Consider the following 21,958-nt stretch of genomic DNA (forward strand, 5'->3'; position numbering starts at 1 on the left):
TTTCAAAACTTAATTTTGTCATGATAAAGTGAGCCTCTGTAGCTCAGTCAGTATAGATGAAGCCCTTTGGTTGGAAAGACCTGGGTTTGATTCCCATCCATGATGTGAGGAACCTTTATCTGGCTTCTTTTGACTGTGAGTTATCCGGTCTCATATGGGGGTGGGGGGGGGTTTCACCTAGAAACTCCTGTTTTTTGTCAGAATAGACAAACTGGTCCTGTGAACACACACACACATGGATTTACAGCCATGAATACTTCCAACAATATGTTGGAAGAGATAGGGTCTTCACCACATGTCTTAATGCATGTAGTTAACCATGAGTTACATCATGGAAGTCAACCTCCTAGATAGGAGATGGCATTTGACTGGGATGAGAAAATGGTTAGCCCTGTGACTCTAATATTTCTTAAATCTGTGTATCATCATCAAATTCCTGACATGTACCTTCAAGGGGTGTACAGGATATGATAGTACTACATGAAAAATTTATCATTACTAACTTCCTATCTACAATTTTTCTCCAAATCAATCTGTTACCTGTCAAGGCTGCAACATTATCAGATCTGCAATTTCTATCTTCTAAGGCACTTTTTACTGTATCAATCCACCTATATCTGGGTCTTTTTCCTGCCAACCTGGCAGAGAACACTTGTTTTGCTAAATCTTTCCTCTCCCATTCTGTTTAAGTGCCCATACCACCCGAGATTAGCTCTGCTAACACATTCCTGGATGCTAATAATGTCAAGTTCTTTCCTAATATCCTCATTTTTAATATGATATTGCCATTGATATCATCTGTTCACACACCTAATCTTTCTCAGGACTCTCCTGTGGTCTCTAGTCTTTGGTCAATTGTTTTATTTTTAACCCAGCTCTCAGATCCATAAGTTAAAATTGGTTTGAATACTCTCTTGTATACAGCTAATTTAGTGGTTTGACTAATTTCTCTCTTATTCCATTTAAATGTATTCAGTTGACTTCCTATCATACCAGCTTTGTTGATTTTGTTGTCCGTTTCCATATTTAATTTACCATCTTCACTAAAAATCATGCCTAAGCTGAAATGTTTTACTTGTTCTATAGGTTCTCCATTCACAATGCAGTTGTTGATATTTTCAATGCTTCTCTCTATTTTCATTGTCTTTGTCTTGTTATTGATGACCTTCATACCATATCTATTACAACAGTTATTCAATTTATTCATGGAATCTTGCAAACTTGTAGCTGATTTATTTAGAAGCATAACATCGTCCACATAAAGCAAAGAGCTGACATTAACATCTCCAATTTTGATATCAGGTTTAATACCATTTTCCTTCATAATGTGATCCATCTAGATAATAAATAACAGAGAGGATAATGCACATCCTTGTCTGACACCATATTTAACATTCCTGTACTTCAGTTCTAACTGCTGACTTACAACTGAAATAAAGACCTTCCACAATCCTTCTCGATCATTTTTCTCAAGTATAATTTGCATAAATCTTACTAGGAACAATCAATAAAGAAATACCTCTGTAATTCTCACATTCAGTTTTATTTCCCTTTTTATATGTGGGTACTATGAGAACTCTACTCCAATCATCTGAAATTTGTCCCTCTGTCCAGGCCTTCTGAACTATGCAGTGCAGCCACTGTAAGACTTTTATACCTCCATACTTGAGCATTTCTGGTCAAATATCATCTATTCCAGCTGCCTTTCCCCATTTCAGGCTTTTGATGGTGTTTTGTACTTCAAGTATAGATATATATATATATATATTCCTGATTGCATGTCTGGTCAGAGTACCACTGTGCTGTCACTGATTGTTACATTTAACAATTTTTTGAAGTAATTACTCCATACTTCAAGGATATCTTTTTCTCCAGTTTTCATGTCACCTGTATCATCTCTAATTCCTTTTACAGCACTCTTTCCTCCATTTCTGAGCTTCTTCAACAACCTCCAGAATATCTTGCCACCCTTCTTGATATTTATTTTCTATGTTCTTACCACAGTCTTCCCATGACTTTTGTTTAGCTAGTTTTACACAGTGTTTAGCTTTCTTAAATTTGTCTCTATTCTCTGAGTAAATAAATGTTGGCACATAAGTATCTTCACTACTAGATGTTTATGTATGAAGGCCTAGGATCATTATGCACATTATGTAGATATATAGAGTATCTACATACATCTAAAAGGTGTGCTGTGCATTGTGGCACACTAGGACAATTTGATGTGAAGTCATCTGCCTCCTCCATATATAAGTAGCATATAAAAACCTCAATTATCCAACCTCGAGTGGCTGAACCTTCAGTTTACTGACCCTTAAATGAGTGTTAGTCTGTCAACTGACTTCAGATACAACATCATGTAGTTGTACCTTTGGTTCCTTTCTTTCATGCTTACATGGGAATAATAATACATTATCAAAAATTATGGAGACAACTACCATGTTAGAGCAAAACTTTAGTTTAATATAAACCAAAATGAACACTTGACGTTTCAACCTTCATATCAAGGTCATTATCTGGAGCATACACATATATATAGATAGAAACAAGCTGCACTACAATCTACCTGGTTTGCTAAAGTTACTGACCAACCATTACAATAATTATTGGCCTGACCTCTGGTGAGAAAAAAAAAACCTTTACTACATCAAAGCTAGAGTCCTATTATTATTATTATTTATTAGGTTACAAAATTAAATTGGGCTGGAGAGCAACATGTTTATATATATAAAAAACTATGTGATTATACATATAAATTTCAACCGATTGGTATGGAATAGTTTCCAATAAAAGCTGAAACTAAGTCCTAAAGTATGCTGGAAACTAAATAGTCTGAATATGTGCCATACAAATTCTTGGAATTTTTATGCCACCATTATTATTATTATTACATCACACCTCCAGGGAGTCCAAAGACTCATCGAGGGAGGTCATCTACTCTACAACTCTTCATCTCACTACTCCACCAACCTTCATCATCTAACACCAATGCCATCTACCGCCGACTACCACCGCTAGTACTTTCACAGACAATCACAAACATCCATGCCCACAATGGGATTCAAATCCGCAGCCTTTTGGCAGGAGAACGGATTCACTAACCACTCGGTCAACCAGGCCGGCTAAATTATTGTTGAGATTAGGGTATTTAATCAGAATTTCAGAGGCTTCTTTAAATTTTCTTTCATACCAATGTTTTGTATGATGTAAAGAGCAGGTACTTTTCCAATCAATGAGATGTAGGGTGTTGAGAGCATGATTTGAGAGGCCTGCTTCACCAATATAAGGTAAGTTACAGGTGCAGTAGATGCAATAAACTCCAGGATGTGCCAATGGTAGGAGAGGATCCTTAGAGGAGTTGAATATGTTTTTTAATAAACTGGATTTTATATACCACATAGAGAGAGGCATTAAGTCTCTTCCTATTAATATAGCTGATAAAATTCGTTTAGAAACTAGCTATTCTGAATATAAAGAAAACCTTATATAGCAATCTTACAAAAACAGAACTAGCAGCAATCAAGTCTTTAAAAACTAATCAAGATATAATTATAACAAAATTGGACAAAGGTAATTCCATTGTCGTCCTTGACAAATCAACTTACATCCATCAGATGAATCAACTAGTCTCTGATAACAGCGCCTATCAGTTTGTAAACTATAATCCAACTAACAGAATCAAGGAAAAAACTGAGAAATTACTTAAGTCCATCACTTCTTAGCCGTCAGACACTGTTAAAAAAACTTATACACCATTACGCTCGTTCTCCCAGAATATATGGTGTTCCTAAAGAAGTACACAAAAAACGTTCCACTTTGGCCGATAGTTGAATGAATAGACAGCCCTAATTATCACCTAGCTAAGAAATTAGTGTCAACACTCAAAGAATTGGTAGGTCATTCCCCCTCCTATATAAAAAACACACAACACTATAAGCAAAATTAAAAACATAATGCTTGGCAAAGTTGATTTATTAGTCAGTTTTAATGTTTCTGCCCTTTTCACAAATGTCTCAATTAGTGACACAGTTCTTCTTCTTACAGAACAAATTTCCACCCAACATTACAGCCCTCTTTGTCCATGTACTACATTCCGGTTACTTCATGTGGCAAAATAAATTTTACCTACAAAAAGAAGGTACGGCCATGGACTCACCACTATTCCCCCCAATTGCTAACTTTATATGGAAGTTTTTGAGCAAAGTGCTTTTCATTCCTTTACTCTAAAACCTGCAGTGTGGCTTAGGTACATTGACGATGTTTTCGTTATCTGGCCACACGGTCGACAAACTTTAAACACATTCCTTTGCCACCTGAACAAACAACATGAATGTGTACAATTTACTATTGAAATTGAAAACCAGAACTCGCTCCCTTTCCTGGATAGTCATTAACACCCTTAAAAACAGAGATATAACAATTTGCTCTAATCAATAAGCTCTTAAACAAGAATTAAAGATTATTAGCAACACATTTATAAATAATGGCTATAACAAAAATACTATTAATAAAATTCTTCATAAAACTTCATCAAAAAATAATATAGATTACAGTAAAACCATAGCCATCCCATACATTAAAGGGTTATCAGAAAAAAATCAATAGAATCCTAGATTATTATAATCTTAATGCCACTTTTAAACCACCTATAAAATTAAAAAACAAATTCAACTCTTCTAAGTATCCTCTCCTCCCATTTTCACATCCTGGAGTTTATTGCATCTACTGCACCTTTAACTTACCTTATATTGGTGAAGCTGGACGTACAATCCCTATACGTAAAAAAGAACACAAAGGACACATTAAATATAACAATTTTGGTGAAGCAGGCCTCTCAGATCTTGCTCTCAACACGCTAAACCTAATTGATTGGAAAAGTATCTGTCTTTACATCATACAAAAACCTGGTATGAAAGAAAATCTAAAGAAGCCTATGAAATTCTGATTAACCACCCTAATCTTAACAACAATAATGGTGGCATAAAAATTCCAAGAATTTGGATGCCACATATTCAGCCTATTTAGTTTCCAGCATGCTTTAGGATTTTAAGCAATTTTCAGCTTTCATTGGAAACTATTCCATACCAATTGGTTGAAATTTATATGTATAATCACATAGTTTTATATATATATATATATATAAAAATAAACATGTTGCTCTCAATCCTAATTTAATTTTGTAACCTAATAGATAATAATAATAATAGGACTCGAGCTTTGATGCAGTAAAGGTTTCTTTTTCCTCACCAGAGGTCAGGCCAATAATTGTTGTAACTGTTGGTCAGTAACTTTCGCGAGCCATGAAGATTGTAGTGCAGCTTGTTTCTTTGTATATATGTGTATGCTCCAGATTATGACCTTGATATGAAGGTCGAAACGTCAAGTGTTCATTTTGATTTATATTGACTTAAAGTTTTGCTCTAACGCGATAGTTGTCTCCATAATTTTTGATAATGCATTGTACCTTTGGTTATTTGACCTTCAAATGGCTTTCCTGCTGCAGTTGGATAATCATAGGATTGCTATAATGCACTTTGTAAACAAGTTAAAAAACCAAAAAAATCCCTGCTCCATAATCTATATGGTTGGCTGCCTACATTCAATCCAATGCAGTAACTTAAAAACTTCATAAAGTATTGATTATTGGACATGCATTGTACTTATTATTTCTTCTAGTTCTACAGTACACATTATACATGATTAACGTGATAAAAACACCATTTAAATTCTTTTAATTAACTAGTTCATACAGCTGACATCAGTTCATTATTCATTATCCTAGCATTTTCGACACTTATGTTCCCATATCCATAGATTGAGATGATAAGTGGAATTAGTTAATGCAAGCAGTGAAAAATGTACATGTTATCTTTTGAAACTCCACAGAAAAGGTGGAAGTGTTCAATAAAATTATAACCTTAATGCCAAACAGTTGTGCTTCCATTTTCCTCCTCTCTATACACTTCCTTTTCTTCCTTTCATTGTCCTGACCTTTTTTTGGAATAGCTATTTCTGCAGATGCTCTAGAAATAGCTATTCCAGCAGCTGTGAGAATAGCTATTTATTTGCACAATTTACACTTTCAAGATTGGCATTTGGATTCTTAATTTACATAATTACAATACTGATTGATTAGTGTATACAACTGAAATATCAGTTCCTCATCCTGGGCTCTATGAGCATTGACATGATAATGCCACTTCCCTCTCTGCATTTATGGTGTCCCCTATCAAAAGCATCAAATGGTAGGGTGATCATTATTCCACTCTACGTGAGAACTGCCTCCACTGTGAATGTCCCTTTTTTCTAATGTCGAAGAAATGGTACTGCATTAATCTTTCTCTCTCTAGATCACATAACACCTAGAATCCATTTGTAGGCTAAAAAGGGTTCTCATTAGAGAACAGAATTGTACCCCATTTGTCAGGCTTCAGATCACAACATGCTTCCTTGCATAGAGTTCACTTGAACTGAGCCTTTTTCTTAATTGAAAATATTTCCAATAGGAAATATTTTCATCTGTGACTGTAGCATTCACAAATGATAGTTGGTGACACAGGACACTGTAGGGTTCCATCTTGCTGTTAGAGCCAGACAGCAGTCTGTTCTGGTTGTAATAGCCCTCAGGCGACCTTCACCAGCTCTTTTTGTAATGGTTTCTGTCTCCTGAAACCATGTCCATAGTGCTGAGATGGCACTTTGTGACAGATTTAGCCAACATGCCATCTTTGCTTGTGACTGCCTGGCATCCACTAGCCCACCATCTCAAAGTATCATCTAAAATGATGATAACTTGCCATCCTGAAGGTATGCTACTGTAAATGTGTGTTGCTAACCTGAGCAAGCCAAAAAGAGGAATGAAGTGATATTTTTGCAACCTGTGATTTTTATAGACATGAGTGATTTGTGTTATGTATGGGTCTAATGAATGGTAGAAAAGTTTCTAATGGATACTCAGAATGTACATGCCAAAAATTTGTTGTATCGAATATTTGCTTTTGGAGCAACACTGTTAAAAGTGAAATATTCATGAAAAATATTTTACTCCATTAATTTTGTTGAGCACTGTGTATAGTAATACCATGGCAGTCTTTTTCATTATTGCAGTTTTTTTTTTTTAATTTATTTATTTTTTTTTTCAGATGTTCTACAAGAATTAGTATTACTTTATCCAAATGAGAGCTTGTCTACTATTGTACCATTGCTAGCTAGTTGTCATACTGCATTTCAAGAGAATAGTTCCCCGGGTAAGTTTTTTTTTGTCAATCACATCATGTAGTAAGTAACCTGTAAAATATTCAGTATCCTGGTTAAGCAAATAGTTCAAGTATATTGATGTTCACATTGCTCTTTATAATAAAGGTTTTGAAAATAAATATAAAATTCTTATCAGAGCACCTATTGGCAATGCTCTTTGAAAAAGACCACAGTCAACTGAAACATTTTGAAAAAGACCACAGTTAAATCCTCCTTGGTAATGGAGAGAACTTTTATAAGAGTTTTTCAATTCACAGGTGTTTATGCAGGTAGAAGAGTTTCCCTCCTGACAATGCTGGTTTTTCATCCTGCAAAATGACAAACTTGTGTGAGAATACACACTTTAACACAGAACAAATGTAGACAGGTTTAACTACTCTGTTCTGATATTAATAATGTTTATATGGAACTAAGTTACTTTGCTCTGACAGACAAAGAAAATTGTTCCCAAGCATTAAGAGGAAGATGAAATATGAAGCTCGCTTCAAATGTTCCACACACCATTCATGCATTGCCAGTGATATGCTGTATTTTCCACCTTCATGTCAGTTGTAAGCCAGATTCCATGTAAAAATGTCATAAATCCTCAACATTCAGCAATGATTATTGAAGCTACATGCTTTAGGATTTTCCTTTCACTATGTTGTTTCTAACATTCCATGCCAAAAAATGCAAAATCTAGAATCTGTTCTTTGTGAACTTCACTGAAACTTAACTTCCTTATCGCATTCTGCCATATTCATTTACCATCTTTATCACTCTTCAGAGTCTGAAAATCATTTCAACTTCTCTTTGTCTTTTTTGTCCCTGAAGCATGGTTTCCTGCAGTCTTGCTAACAAACAGTGAGTCCAGCTTCCTTTGTGACTGTAATATTTGTAACTCTAACTAGCTTCTCTTTTTCAGTTACACTGATAAAGCTAGACCAGTGGTCGATATAACATTGTTAGAGGTCGATTCGGGCTCAGGAGTCGATAGAAAAATATAAGACATCATTGTATGGGTAATATTTAATTCGGTTAACTTGGATTACTCCATCCTGAATGACAATGCAATTAAGAGTGAATCATGGGAACAGTGACATGAATAGGACCTGTAAGATGGAGCAAGGTCACGAAAATAGTTACGGAGGCCAATCAAGTAGGCCATGCCAATAAACAGATGTTGGTGGTTCCTGCCCGGCCGGCACGGCAGGGGCAAGATTGCAACATGTGCGCAGTTTTTATTTACTTACACGTATTCGATCCCATTCCCATTTTTGCGCATCGACATACAAGTGAGCGTTAATTCATCAACATACATATTATAATTCAATCGTTATTCATTCACGAACTAAACTTCTCTATGTTGAAGAGTTGAGCAGGACTGGTAGTGATACCAGTAGTTTATTAATACCAGTATATTAATATCACTAGTAATACCAGTGATATTACTAGTGATAATAATAGTAGTAGTAATATAATAATATATACTATATTATACATACAAGAAACACTGTAACTATAAAATAAACAATCTATAAACTCACATAAGCGTCTTTTTTGCTTGTCCTATTATAATTACATAATAGTAAAATAAAGGGGGTCGATAAATGACGTCCACGTGGTTAGCCTAGTGGTTATGCGCTTCGCAACCATATACCTGGGGAAGGAGTGTCCTAGGTTCGATTCCCGTCGGTGACGTGAGGATCTGAAGGATCTTCCTCAGCCATAGCCAAGTTAGCCAGTCTTGGGCGTGGACAGCAGGGTTTTTTCCTCAGTTTATTCTGGGGTTTTTCATCCCGCAAGCAGGCAACTGGCCTTGAGAACTCAACACTACAGGCCATAGGATACACCAGGGCATAAGGCTGACCACCTTATCCTGTAAAAATCGGAGTGAGGTCCGATGATCAATGGACCCTCGACACCGCAAGGTAAAAGAGGGTATAAGGAAGATGATGATGATGATAAAAAGTCAAGAAACTCATGAAGGGTCTACGGTCAAAGAAGTTTGGCGACCCTTGAGCTAGACTGTCCATTTTTTGATTTTTTTTTTTTTTAACCAGCTCTCCTTCTAAGTATATGTAGATGTCAGTAGTCCTCTACGAATTAAGACTGTAGCCTTATGCAATTTTCTTCTTGTGTATAACCTTTGCTTAGCTACTCTTGGTCTATGTCCTTGTTATTATGATAGCAGGACTTGTCCACATGTAGCATTAATTTGCCATAGGCACTCTATATATGCAGGACTAATACTATTTTAAAAAAAAATGTGTGTGTGTGTGTGTGCGTGTGTGTATATACATAATATATATATACATATACACACAGCCAGTCCTTAACTTACAATGTATGTGACTTACTACTCATACCCACGATGGTCATCCCATTAACATGCTTACCAAATATCATCTCACTTCTACAATGCATGGACTAGGGCGTAATTGTTGCCTTCAAGACATATTATTTAAGAAATGCTTTTGCTCAGGCTGTTTCTTCTACCACTTGTGAGGAAACCCTCAAAGACTTGGAAATAACATAATACCTAATTGTATGAAGAACAGTAAAAGCAGGATACTGTCATTATCCTGTTAGGCTCTACATCGGTAATTCACTAAGATGCTTTGGATGTCAGAAATATGGATATGGACAAACTGCTTGTTGTGACTCACCATCTGTGTCAGATATGGTATTAAAGAGCATGATGATGAATCTTGATCTTTAATATCGTAATACTAATACCATCATCATCAGTATCCTGATATGTACTTCAAGGGGTGTTCAGGTTACTATGACAGCACTACATGATTAAGTGAATATTATTATTAATCTACTGTCAACAATTTTCCTCTACATTAGTCTATTGCTTGTGAGCACTCATATTGTCAGAAACTTGCATTTCATCTTCTAAGGCAATTCTGACTGAATCAATTTGCATATACCTTAGTCTTCCTATGGGTCTCTTTCCTATCATCTTGGCATCAAATACTTGTTTTGCTAACCTTTCCTCACCAATTCTATTTAGCTGGCCATAGATATTACCTTCTTAGATTAGCTTGAGTGCTAACAGGGTCAAGTTGCTTTCTAATATCTTCATTTTTAATATGATTCTACCATTAATGCCATCAGTTTACTCTGTTAATTTTTCTCAGACCCCTCATATCTGTAGTCTCTAGTCTTAGATCAAGTTTTTTTTTTTTTTTTTAACCCAACTCTCAGATCTATCTTAAAAATTAGTTTGAACACTGTCTTGTATACTGTTAACTTCGTGTTTTGGCTAATTTCTGTCTTATTCTATATAAATTTATTCTGCTGACCCATCATACCATAACAGCTTTGCTTATACTGTTGTCTATTTCCAGAATTAACTTGCCATCTTCACCAAAAAACTGTACCTAAATAGCTGAAATATTTTACTTGTTCTATAGGATCTCCATTTGGAAATCAGCTGAAATTTTCTATGTTCCTGCCTCTTTTCATAGTTTTGGTCTTTTTATGTTGATTTTCATGCCAAATTTATTATAGTTGTTATTCAATTTAGTTAGAAAATCCTGAAGATCTGCACTAGATGTGTTTAAGAGTACAACATCATCATCTGCTTACAGCAAAGTTTGACATGTCCATTTCTAATATCAGGTCATTTTCTTTTATAATGTGATCCATATAGATGATGAACAAGAGTGGAGATAATGTGCATCCTCATCTAACCCCTGATTTTACATCAGACCATCATCTTGTATTTCTTTCATTTCTAACTGCTGACTTACAACTTAAATATAGAGTATATATTACTCTGTATAATGTTCCATTTACCCTATATAAATACAAGTATCCCTCGATTAATGCAGTTAATTAATCCCTTGATGTTACCATGTATATCAAAATCGCATTAATCAAATCTAATAATAATCAATGACAAAAATTATAATTCGTCCATGATCGATTACTGTATTAACGATTCGTTTTATATGGTACTCCTTTAGGAAAGATAAAAAAAAATGTAAAGTAAATGTTTAATAAATACTTGTACCTACATTATTTACTGCAATTTTTTTTTATCAAAAGAAGTTATCAAAGAGTTGTTTGAAATGAAAGAAATACAAGATGATGGTCTGATGTAAAATCAGGGGTTAGATGAGGATGCACATTATCTCCACTCTTGTTCATCATCTATATGGATCACATTATAAAAGAAAATGACCTGATATTAGAAATGGACATGTCAAACTTTGCTGTAAGCAGATGATGATGTGCATCCTCATCTAACCCCTGATTTTACATCAGACCATCATCTTGTATTTCTTTCATTTGTATTTCATAAAATCAGGGGTTAGATGAGGATGCACATTATCTCCACTCTTGTTCATCATCTATATGGATCACATTATAAAAGAAAATGACCTGATATTAGAAATGGACATGTCAAACTTTGCTGTAAGCAGATGATAATGTGCATCCTCATCTAACCCCTGATTTTACATCAGACCATCATCTTGTATTTCTTTCATTTCTAACTGCTGACTTACAACTTAAATATAGAGTATATATTACTCTGTATAATGTTCCATTTACCCTATATAAATACAGGTATCCCTCGATTAATGCAGTTAATTAATCCCTTGATGTTACCATGTATATCAAAATCGCATTAATCAAATCTAATAATAATCAATGACAAAAATTATAATTCGTCCATGATCGATTACTGTATTAACGATTCGTTTTATATGGTACTCCTTTAGGAAAGATAAAAAAAAATGTAAAGTAAATGTTTAATAAATACTTGTACCTACATTATTTACTACAATTTTTTTATCAAAAGAAGTTATCAAAGAGTTGTTTGAACAGTTTTTTTTTTCTTATCAGCATAAATTCTACTATAACAAGCAAAATGACTCTCCAGACTTCAGCAAACAAGCAATAAAACATAAAGAAAAAACACTGTGAATATTGAATACAACGTTATTTCGTATCCGAATATAGAAACTACAAGAGTTTCGTGCCGAATATATAGAAACTAAAAGTTTCGGCGGATGCAAGCATAAGCAACCTTATTGGACAACTCGTAGTAAAGGTGGAGTAAGGTCCAGATCACTTTTCCTTAGTATTTTCCGTAATGTAAAGCACATCTCCTAGGGCTGCATTCTTCAATCTTTTTATACCCTGCGGACCGGGGAAAATAGGAGAAATATTTTGTGGACCGGCTGACGGCTAAGTCAGAAACATAAACCAATGTAGATAGTATTTTATTTATTAAATCCAATGTTATAAAATTTCAACTTTTAGCTAGTGCGACATCTACTGCTGCTTAAAGGTTAGAAAATTTGATATACATGGCTGGAGCGTTGTTTCTGAGAGACGAAGAAATTTTTGGCGGACCACCAGGAAATTTCCGTGGACCACAAGTTGAACAACAAGGTCCTAGGGGACTTGTGTGATAAATAAGCCTTTGGCTCTCTATTTCAGTAATACAAGATGGTTTATTTATTTTCAGTTACAATCTAGAAATTATTGAACAAAGAATAATAATAATAATAAAAAAAAAAACATACTAAGTTATGCTGACATCGGAGGTCGTGGTATCTCTCAGATACAATTTATTACTGTCAAATATCACAAACCTTTACATAATGTGTTAAACCAAACTGAGAGCAAAAAACAGTGTGGAATATCACTGTAACATGAATGCACAGCTACTCATCACCTCCAAGCTATACACTGAATTGTGTAAGAATATTTATATTAAACATTTTGCATGTATCTGTCAGATCAGCTGCAAGCTCCGCAGGGTTAAAGGCACGTTAATCAAAATTCTTGCCACGTATATCAAGGGATTGCCGCAATTAATTTCACTGCGTTAATCAAATCCCGCGTTAAGCAAGGGATACCTGTATACTGTTTTGAAAAGCTTTTCATTAGACACCTTGTCATATGCCTTTTCTAGGTCTATAGAACTTATGTACAGATCCTTGTCACATTCTCATGATTTCTTAACTCATCATCAACATCATCATCAAATTCCTGCCATGTACCCTCAAGGATATGATGTACAGGATATGATAGTACTATATGAAAAATTTACATCATTACTAACTTCCTATCTACAATTTTCCTCCAAATCAGTCTGTTACTTGTCAAGACTCCAATATTACCAGATCTTATATTTTTATCGTCTAAGGCACTTTGTACCGTGTCAATCCACCTATATCTTGGTCTTCCTCTGGGTCATTTTCCTGCCAACTTGACAGAGAACACTTGTTTGGCTAATCTTTCCTCACCCATTCTGTTTAAGTGACCATTCCACCTGAGATTAGTTCTGCTAATGCATTCCTGGATGCTGACAATGTCCAATTCTTTCCTAATATTCTCGTTTTTAATATGATATTGCCATTGATGCCATCTGTTTATGCCTCTAATCTTTCTCAGGACTCTCATATCTGCAGTCTCTAGTCTTTGGTCAAGTATTTTACTTCTGACCCAGCTCTCATATCCATAAGTTAAAACTGGTTTGAACACTGTCTTGTATACAGCTAATTTAGTGCTCCGACTAATCTCTGTCTTATTCCATATGAATTTATTCAATTGACTTCTTACCATACCAGCTTTGTTGATTCTGTTTCTATTTCCATATTTAATTTACCATCTTCACTAAAAATCGTGCCTAAGTAGCTGAAATGTTTTACTTGTTCCACAGGTTCTCCATTCACAACACAGTTGACATTTTCAATGATTCTGCCTATTTTCATTGTTTTGTCTTTTTATTGCTAATCTTCATACCATATCTATTACAACAGTTATTCAATTTAATCAGAGAATCTTGCAGACTTGTAGCGGATTTATTTAGAAGTATAACATCGTCCGCATAAAGCAAAGATCTGACATTAACATCTCCAATTTTGATATCATGTTTAATACCACTTTCCTTCATAATGTGATCCATATAGATAATGAATAACAGAGGGGATAATGTACATCCTTGTCTCACACCAGATTTCACATTAAACCATCTTCCTGTACTTCCTTCAATTCTAACTGCTGACTTACACCTCAAATAAAGACTAAGTATTGCTTGATATAAAGCTCCATTGACACCATATAACTGCATATTGAATAGCTTCTCTCTTGGCACCTTGTCATATGCCTTTTCCAAATCGACAAAACTTAAATACAGATCTTTGTTATATTCCCATGATTTCTCCACTATTTGTCGTAAAGTGAAGATCTGATCCTAACAATCTCTATTTGACCAGAATCCAGCTTGTTCTTCACCCAGCTTTTTTTCCACAATTCTTCTCAACCATTTCTCAAGTATACTTGATTTTATATCTTACCAGGAACACTCAGTATGGATATACCTCTGTAATTCTCACATTCAGTTTTATTTCCCTTTTTATTTATGGGTACTCTGAGAGCTCTACTCCTGCTGCCTTTCCACGTTTCAAGCCTTTGATGGCTTTTTCTACTTCAAGTATGGATATGTATTCCTGACTGCATGCCTGGTCAGTGTTTTTTATCACTGTACTGTCATCAGTGCTTGTTTCATTTAGAAAATTTTAAGTAATTACTCCATACTTCAAGGATATCTTTTTCTCCCATTTTCATGTCACCTTTATCATATCTAATTCCTTTTACAGCTCTCTTTCCTCCATTCCTAAGCTTCTTCAACAACCTCTAGAATATTTTGCCACTTTCTTGATATTTATTTTCTATGTTCTTGCCAAAGTCCTCCCATGACTTTTGTTTAGCTAGTTTTTCACACTGTTTAGCTTTCTTACATTTGTCTCTGTATTCTCTAAGAGCACAAGCTGACTTATTTGCCAGGAACTTTTGATATGCTTTCTTCTTTTCCTTCACTGCCTCTTTAACCTCCTGTGTCCACCATGGAGCTCTAATTTTTCTATCCTTGCAGCTAACTTCACCACATGCCTCTAGTTGAATCAATGAGGGTTTTCTTCAAGGCTTGCCACTGGATCTCCAAGGTTTGGTTCCTGTTCTCAAACTTTTTCATTTTTTCTTCAATAATATTTGTGTATTTTAGTCTACAGTTCACATCTGAGAGCTGTTCAACTTTTATTCACTTTAACACTTTCTTATATGTTATTCTTTTCAATATGAAATTCAGTCTTATCCTGCTAAGACTAAATAGTGATCACTTGCAATTTCAAATCCTCTGTACACTCCAGTGTCCTGCACCAGGGAGAAGACATCACTGTCAACAATAACATAGTTGATGAGACTTTTCTTATTCCTTGCTTCTTCTCTCCATGTGAATTTGTGCACATTTTTATGTTGGAACATGGTGTTAGTAATAACCAGTCCATGTCCTGAGCAGAAATCCAACAGGTATTTGCCATTATTATTAGCTTTACTCTTTCCTCCAAATTTTCTCAAAACATTTTTGTATGTCTGACAATGATTTCCTACTCTGCTATTTAGATCCCCAACAAGGACTAACTTTTCCTTTTTCATTGTGTCAGTAGCTTTCTCTAGTGCCTCAAAAAATTCCTCAACTTCTACCTTAGTAGAATCTTCTGTGGGACCAAATAATGGGCACAAATAAGTCTCATTGTCCAGTTCCCCATTCTGATATTTGCCCAAATCACTCTACTTGACACTGCCTGCCATTCAAGTAGATGAGCCTCGTATTTTGTGTTGAATACTGTGGCTACTCCTTCTTTTCCTTGATTGTCATTGCCTGAATATAATATTTTGTATTTATTGCTCAGAAAGATCTTACCAGTTTTTGTCTTTTTTGTTTCGGTCACCCCTATTATGTTGATCTGGTACTTATCTAATTCCTCAGCTAGCTCCATTTCTTTGCCATTCAGGCTTCTTATGTTGATAGTACCGATTTTTAACTCTGGTGATGTTGAGTTGGGGTGTGTTTTTAGATTTGTTCCAGTATCTGACTTTTTGCTGTTCGCCCTGGTTCCCTGGCAAAAACAACGGGGGCCTTGTTTAACTGAGCGACGACCCAGCCTGCATGAAATTTTGTCATGTTGTACCATCATTCTGAATTTTGATTTAACCAATAGGAATACAATTTGGTCGGCTAAATCCCAAATTGCCAGCCTATCCTCGTTCGTTCAGTATCCAGGTAGATACCCAACAGGGTGCACCATTAGAAGGTGAGGATTGGACATTAGGTCAGAAGCCCTGGTCGGTTCTCCACATTCCTTTAAAGGCTATGTGTAGGTCTCCTCTCAGTTATACAGCTTTGACCCTTAAGCACCCCAATTTCTTAACTATCTGTTGTAAAGTGAAAATCTGATCTTGACCACCTCTATATGGCATGAACCCAGTTTTTTCTTCTTCAGGTTTCTTTCTCTTCCAGAACCTTTCTCAATATGTTTTCAAGTATGCTTGCATAATCTTACCTGGAACACATAGTAGAAAAATTCCCCTGTAATTCTCACATTCAGCTTTATTCTATTTTTTATAGATGGAACTATGAGAGCTCTACTCCAATCATGTGGAATTCAACCTTCTGACCAGGTCCTCTGAATTATGCAGTGAATTAGACACTGAAAAACTTTTATGCCTCCATACTTTAGTATTTCTGGTTGAATATCATCAGCTCCAGCTGCCTTACCACATTTCAAGTTTTTGGTGGGTTTTTCCACTTCAGGTATTGATATATAAATTTTCTAGTATGGTTCTGTCACTGCTTGTTTCATTTAACAGTCTTTCAAAGTTATTTATTTTATTTATTGTATGATAACATAAGATAAAGTTTTACAAAGCAATTTACAATCTTTCAAGCAAGTTTATAGCTTCCATCGTAACATTATTTATATTTTGTATAGTCCCCTCAAAAGCATATGTTGGGCAGTCCATTAAAATAAGGGTCAAATGTTTGAGAGTGATAACTGCAGTCACAGGAGAGTCGGTCCATTTCCATTTATGTAGATGGTAGTCCTTGACCAATTCTTTTGCGGTTTAAGATTGTCCAAAGATGACATGGTAGTCCAAATCCAGGTAGTTTAGATATAGTTTGGGAGGCATTCATCTTTCCAGGCATCTAAGATATACTTATCTCCAGTTTTCATGTCACCTTTATCATTTTCGATTCCTTTTACAGTACTCTTTCCTCCCTTTCTGAACTTTTTCAATAGCCTCAAGAACATTTTGCCACCTTCCAAATATTCATTTTCTATATTCTTACCAAAGTCTTCCCATGACTTTTGTTTAGCTACTTTTGCACATAGCTTAGCTCTCTTAAATTTTTCTCTGTATTCTTTTAGGACATCTACCTAACTTATTTGTTAGGAACTTTTGGTATGCTTTCTTCTTTTCCAGAACTGCTTCTTAACTCCTTGTTTCCAGCAGTATATTCTTATTTTTCTATCCTTTCAGACAACTTCACTAACCAAATCAATCAATATCTTCTTCACAGTTTGCCACTGAGATTCCAAGGTTTGGTTGTTGTTTTTGATCTGTTTCATTTTTTTTTTCTTTTCCCAATAATGTTTTTATAATCGAGTCTACAGTTTACCTGTAAAAGCTGCTCAACTTTAATTCTTTTTAAAACTTTCTTACATCCTGTTCTTTTCACTGTAATATCTATTTTTATCTTCTTAGCACTAAGTAATGGTCACCTCCAATTTCAAGTTCTCTATATACTCTTGTATCCTGAACGAACATAAAGATATCACTATCAACAATGACATGATCAATGAGGCTTTTCTTATTTCTTCTATTATTATTATTATTGTTCCGGGCAACTCCAAGGAGTCGACAGACTCATCGAGGGAGGCCCTAACATCATGTCAAGAACAACTATTCAACATTGACACAGTATCTATATCATACCTTGCCTTAAACTCATTCACAGTTGTAGCACCCACAACAGACTCTGGAAGCTTATTCCACTCATTCACCACTCTCCAAGTAAAAAACCTAGCTCTAACATTCTTGTCAACCACGCTCTTGTCCAGCTTCCATGCATGGCCCCTAGTCCTCCCACCACCAGTCATATTTTCAAAAATATCTTCTTGATCAATCTTATAGAAACCCTTCAGTAATTTGAATGTCTCAATCATATCACCCCTCCTTCGCCTATCGTCCAATCTCTACAACCCACAAATCCTCAACCTATTCTCATAAGGTTCATTCCACAGACCTGTTATCATCTTGGTCACTTGTCTCTGGATCCCCTCCACTTCCTTCCCATCACGAAGAAACCCTGGTGCCCATAGCTGGGCACAGTAGTCCAGATGGGGTCTTATCAAGGCTCGATACAGAGGAACAACAACTTGTTTGTCTCTGCATGTTAAAGTATTTTTCAGAAGCCAAGTGATTTGATGAACTGATTTAGTCACTTTTGCAATGTGCCCTCTAAACTTCAATTCCCTATCCACCAACACTCCCAAATCCCTGGCCTCATCAATCTCCTGGAGTACGGTTCCACCAATGCGATATACTGCTGCTATTCTTTTCACCCCAAAGTGCATAACGTTACACTTTGCCACATTAAATTGACATCCATTTTTCCTAGCCCAGTCCTCCAAACTATCCAAATCATCCTATAAAATTTTGACATCCTGTGCACTCACAAATGCTCTACCCAACTTTGCATCATCAGCAAACAAGTGAACACTTCCTCTCAAATCCCTTCCTATATCATTGATGAACAAATTGAAAAGCAGTGGTCCAAGAACAGAATCCTGCGGCACACCACTAGTCACAAGCCGTCTTTTAGACTCCACTCCTGAATAAACCACTCTCTGGTATCTCTCCTTCAACCACCCTCCTATCCATCTCACCAACCCTATATCTATCCACATCTGCTCCAGTTCACTGATTAGGATTCCATGTGGTATCCTGTCAAAGGCCTTGGCAAGGTCCAGTAGTATCACTGTAAACCCATTACCCCTATCCAGTTCAGCCGTCACTGTGTTATAAAACGTGAGCAAGTTACTGAGGCATGATCTACCCTTCACAAAACCATGTTGTCCCCCATACAATATCCCATTTTCATCTATCCAATCCTGTATTCTTTTCTTGACTAATTTCTCTACGACCTTGACAATGATTCTTGATATGCTAATCGGTCAGTAATTTACAACAGCAGTCTTGGAACCACCTTTATGCAGTGGAACTATTTTCCCCTCTTTCCACCCGCTCGGGACTAACCGAGACCCGAGACTCAAACAAAATGGCAAGGGTACTGACAATTCTTTAGCTGCTTCTCGTACGACACAAGCTGGTATACCATCCAATTCCACAGATGTATTGACATTGAGGTTATGCAATAGACTACTCACCTCCACTTCATTCACCACAATTCCCGTATAATCTACTGGTTTATTCGTTTCTGCAATGTCACCACCTGGATGATATACTCTTGCAAAGTGCTCACTCAGTAACTCAACTATCTCAACTGATTCAGTTACCTCCCTACCATCGGCATTCTTTAAAATCATTCTGCCATGTACATTTTCCTTTTACTTGCTACATATCTAAAAAACTGTTTAGGATTCTCTTTAGCCTGCATGGCCAATGTTCTTTCGTAATCCTTTTTTGCTTTTCTTACCACACTCGTTACCCTTCTGGCCTGCACTTTATACTGTTCATGTGCCTGCCGGTCACCTTTCTCCTTAAATTCCTTCCATAGTTGTTTCTTTTTTTGCAGCTCAAGCTTAATGGTGTTATTCGTCCATTTAACCCCCACTTGATTTATTATTCGGACTCTAGGTATATAGTCAGCCATTGCTTCATGCAAACACTTCTTAACTGCCTCCCATGCACTATCGACTTCTAGTCCTTGCAGTTGTACATGCCATGGCACTGAACCAATCAAACTCCTAAGCTTGTCATACTTTCCAGCCCGATAATTCCACATGTACCCTGTCTTAATTGAAAATTCCACACCTTTAGCCACCTCCCAAATCAAGACCCTATGATTGCTCTCACCAATTAGTGGCAATGTGGTCATATTTGTTACAGCCAAATCCTCAGATGTAATTACTTGGTCAAGCAATCTCTGACCCCTAATATTTTCCATTACATGCTGTCGCAGATAGTTATCCCTTAAAAACCGCATAAAATCCAATTCCTTCCTCCCGTGTGTCCTCTCCTCACTCCAATCAATGCGACCATAGTTCAAATCTCCTATAATAATTACCCTTCTTCCACTCATTTCTTCTATTTGCTTGTGCATACTGTCACCACCATCTTTTCCATCACCTGGTCTATAGCAGCACCCAATTGTATATTTAGTTCTGCTAGCCACAATCTCACACCAAATGGCCTCAAATGTGCTCTTTTCTCTATCCTGCAATTCAACTTCTATTCTCCTTGGCTGGAGCTCATCAGCTATCATCAACAATACTCCCCCCCCCCCCCATTTTATTCTCCCTGTCATTCCTGAACACACTATATCCATCACATTCAATCCCATATCATCTACAGTCAGTCATGATTCACTAATACCAATAACCTGTGGTCTGGAAGTGCTAACCATGGCCAAAAACTCTTCCTTCTTGTTCCTAATACTCCTAGCATTAGTGTACATGAATTTAAGATCCCCATTAGCCCCAACCCTACCTTGATGCCTTATATAAACTATCCCACTCTGATTTGTTGTCCTTATTCGCTTGGGCATATTATATTCATTCATACATTCAACTGCCTCCCTAAGGACTATATCTACCCCCCCCTTAATAAATCTAGTTTCCCTGAATTTGCACATCCACTACATTCAGCAACACTTTCTCAAGTCTCCTTACACCGTAACCATTCAAATGCAAGCCATCCATCTTATATAGATCCTTTCGCCCATCGAACTCACTCTACACATCCACAAATTCCACACCACTCGTCATACATAACCCACACATAAAGTCATTCGCAATTTTGGCTCTCCTTTTAAACATTTCACTGTCATACCGTGGCAAAAGACTAATCATTCTAATTCTCTCACTCTTTTCTTTTGCTACCTCAAACAATTCATTCAGGTCTTCTATCATTTCCATTTTATCTCCTTTCAAATCATTTGTACCTGCTACAACAATCATTTCTTTCACCCTTTCCTTTTGCTCTCTAATAGACTCAGTTACATCCTTTATGGTTGCACCAGGTTGGTATGATTTTGTCAAATCCTCTACTAACACACCTCGTACTAACAAGTCTCCATACAGCACTCTATCCTTCATTTTGTTCATATTCACTCATACACCTATTTTTCCTGTCATACTTTTTATTATTGGCTGGTTCATTCAGTCGAATTTTGCTCATTTGCTCTAGTTGTTGTTTTGCCCTTTGTATCGCACCATTCAACAATGCAATCTCACTCATTGCATCTATCTCATCTTTTTTATTCTCTGTAAAACCATTAATACTATCATTCACACTTTCTACATTCACACTCTCACAATTCTCTGGTACAACCTCACCGTTTCTTGTCATATCCCTATTTTCTTCATTCTGAAGTTTGACAAAAATATTACACTCGCGATCCGAAATACACTTCAATTCCTGATTCTCCCTACATTTTCTACACACATTCGCTCCTTTATTATGATCTAACCACACTCTGACCCCACTCCACAAAGCATACATTTCTCAGATAGTACACTGAATCATCTCCTTTACATTACCGTTCTTGAAAGAAGATGGCGAACCATCATTACTGGCCGCCATTTTCCTTCGTACTGGAGCCATTGTATCATCCCCCTTTCTCTTGTTTGCTAGTGTCTGCAGTCTACAAATTCTCAATCAGTCT

The 21,958-nt window shown here is 36.2% G+C and overlaps 1 protein-coding gene across 1 annotated transcript in view; it reads left to right on the plus strand.

Moving 5' to 3' along the window:
• The window catches only part of puf (ubiquitinyl hydrolase 1 puf), a 1,013,305-nt gene that overhangs the window by 894,824 nt on the left and 96,523 nt on the right, over positions 1-21,958 (plus strand). The window contains exon 69 of the mRNA XM_090399560.1: positions 7,143-7,247. Within this exon, the coding sequence (XP_090255686.1) occupies positions 7,143-7,247 (105 nt within the window). The remainder of the gene's footprint in view (positions 1-7,142; positions 7,248-21,958) is intronic.

The sequence above is a fragment of the Typopeltis vanoorti genome, chromosome 10, assembly GCF_054136105.1.
Source record: "Typopeltis vanoorti isolate ZY-2024b chromosome 10, IOZ_Tvanoo_1.0, whole genome shotgun sequence".
NCBI lineage: Eukaryota > Metazoa > Arthropoda > Arachnida > Uropygi > Thelyphonidae > Typopeltis > Typopeltis vanoorti.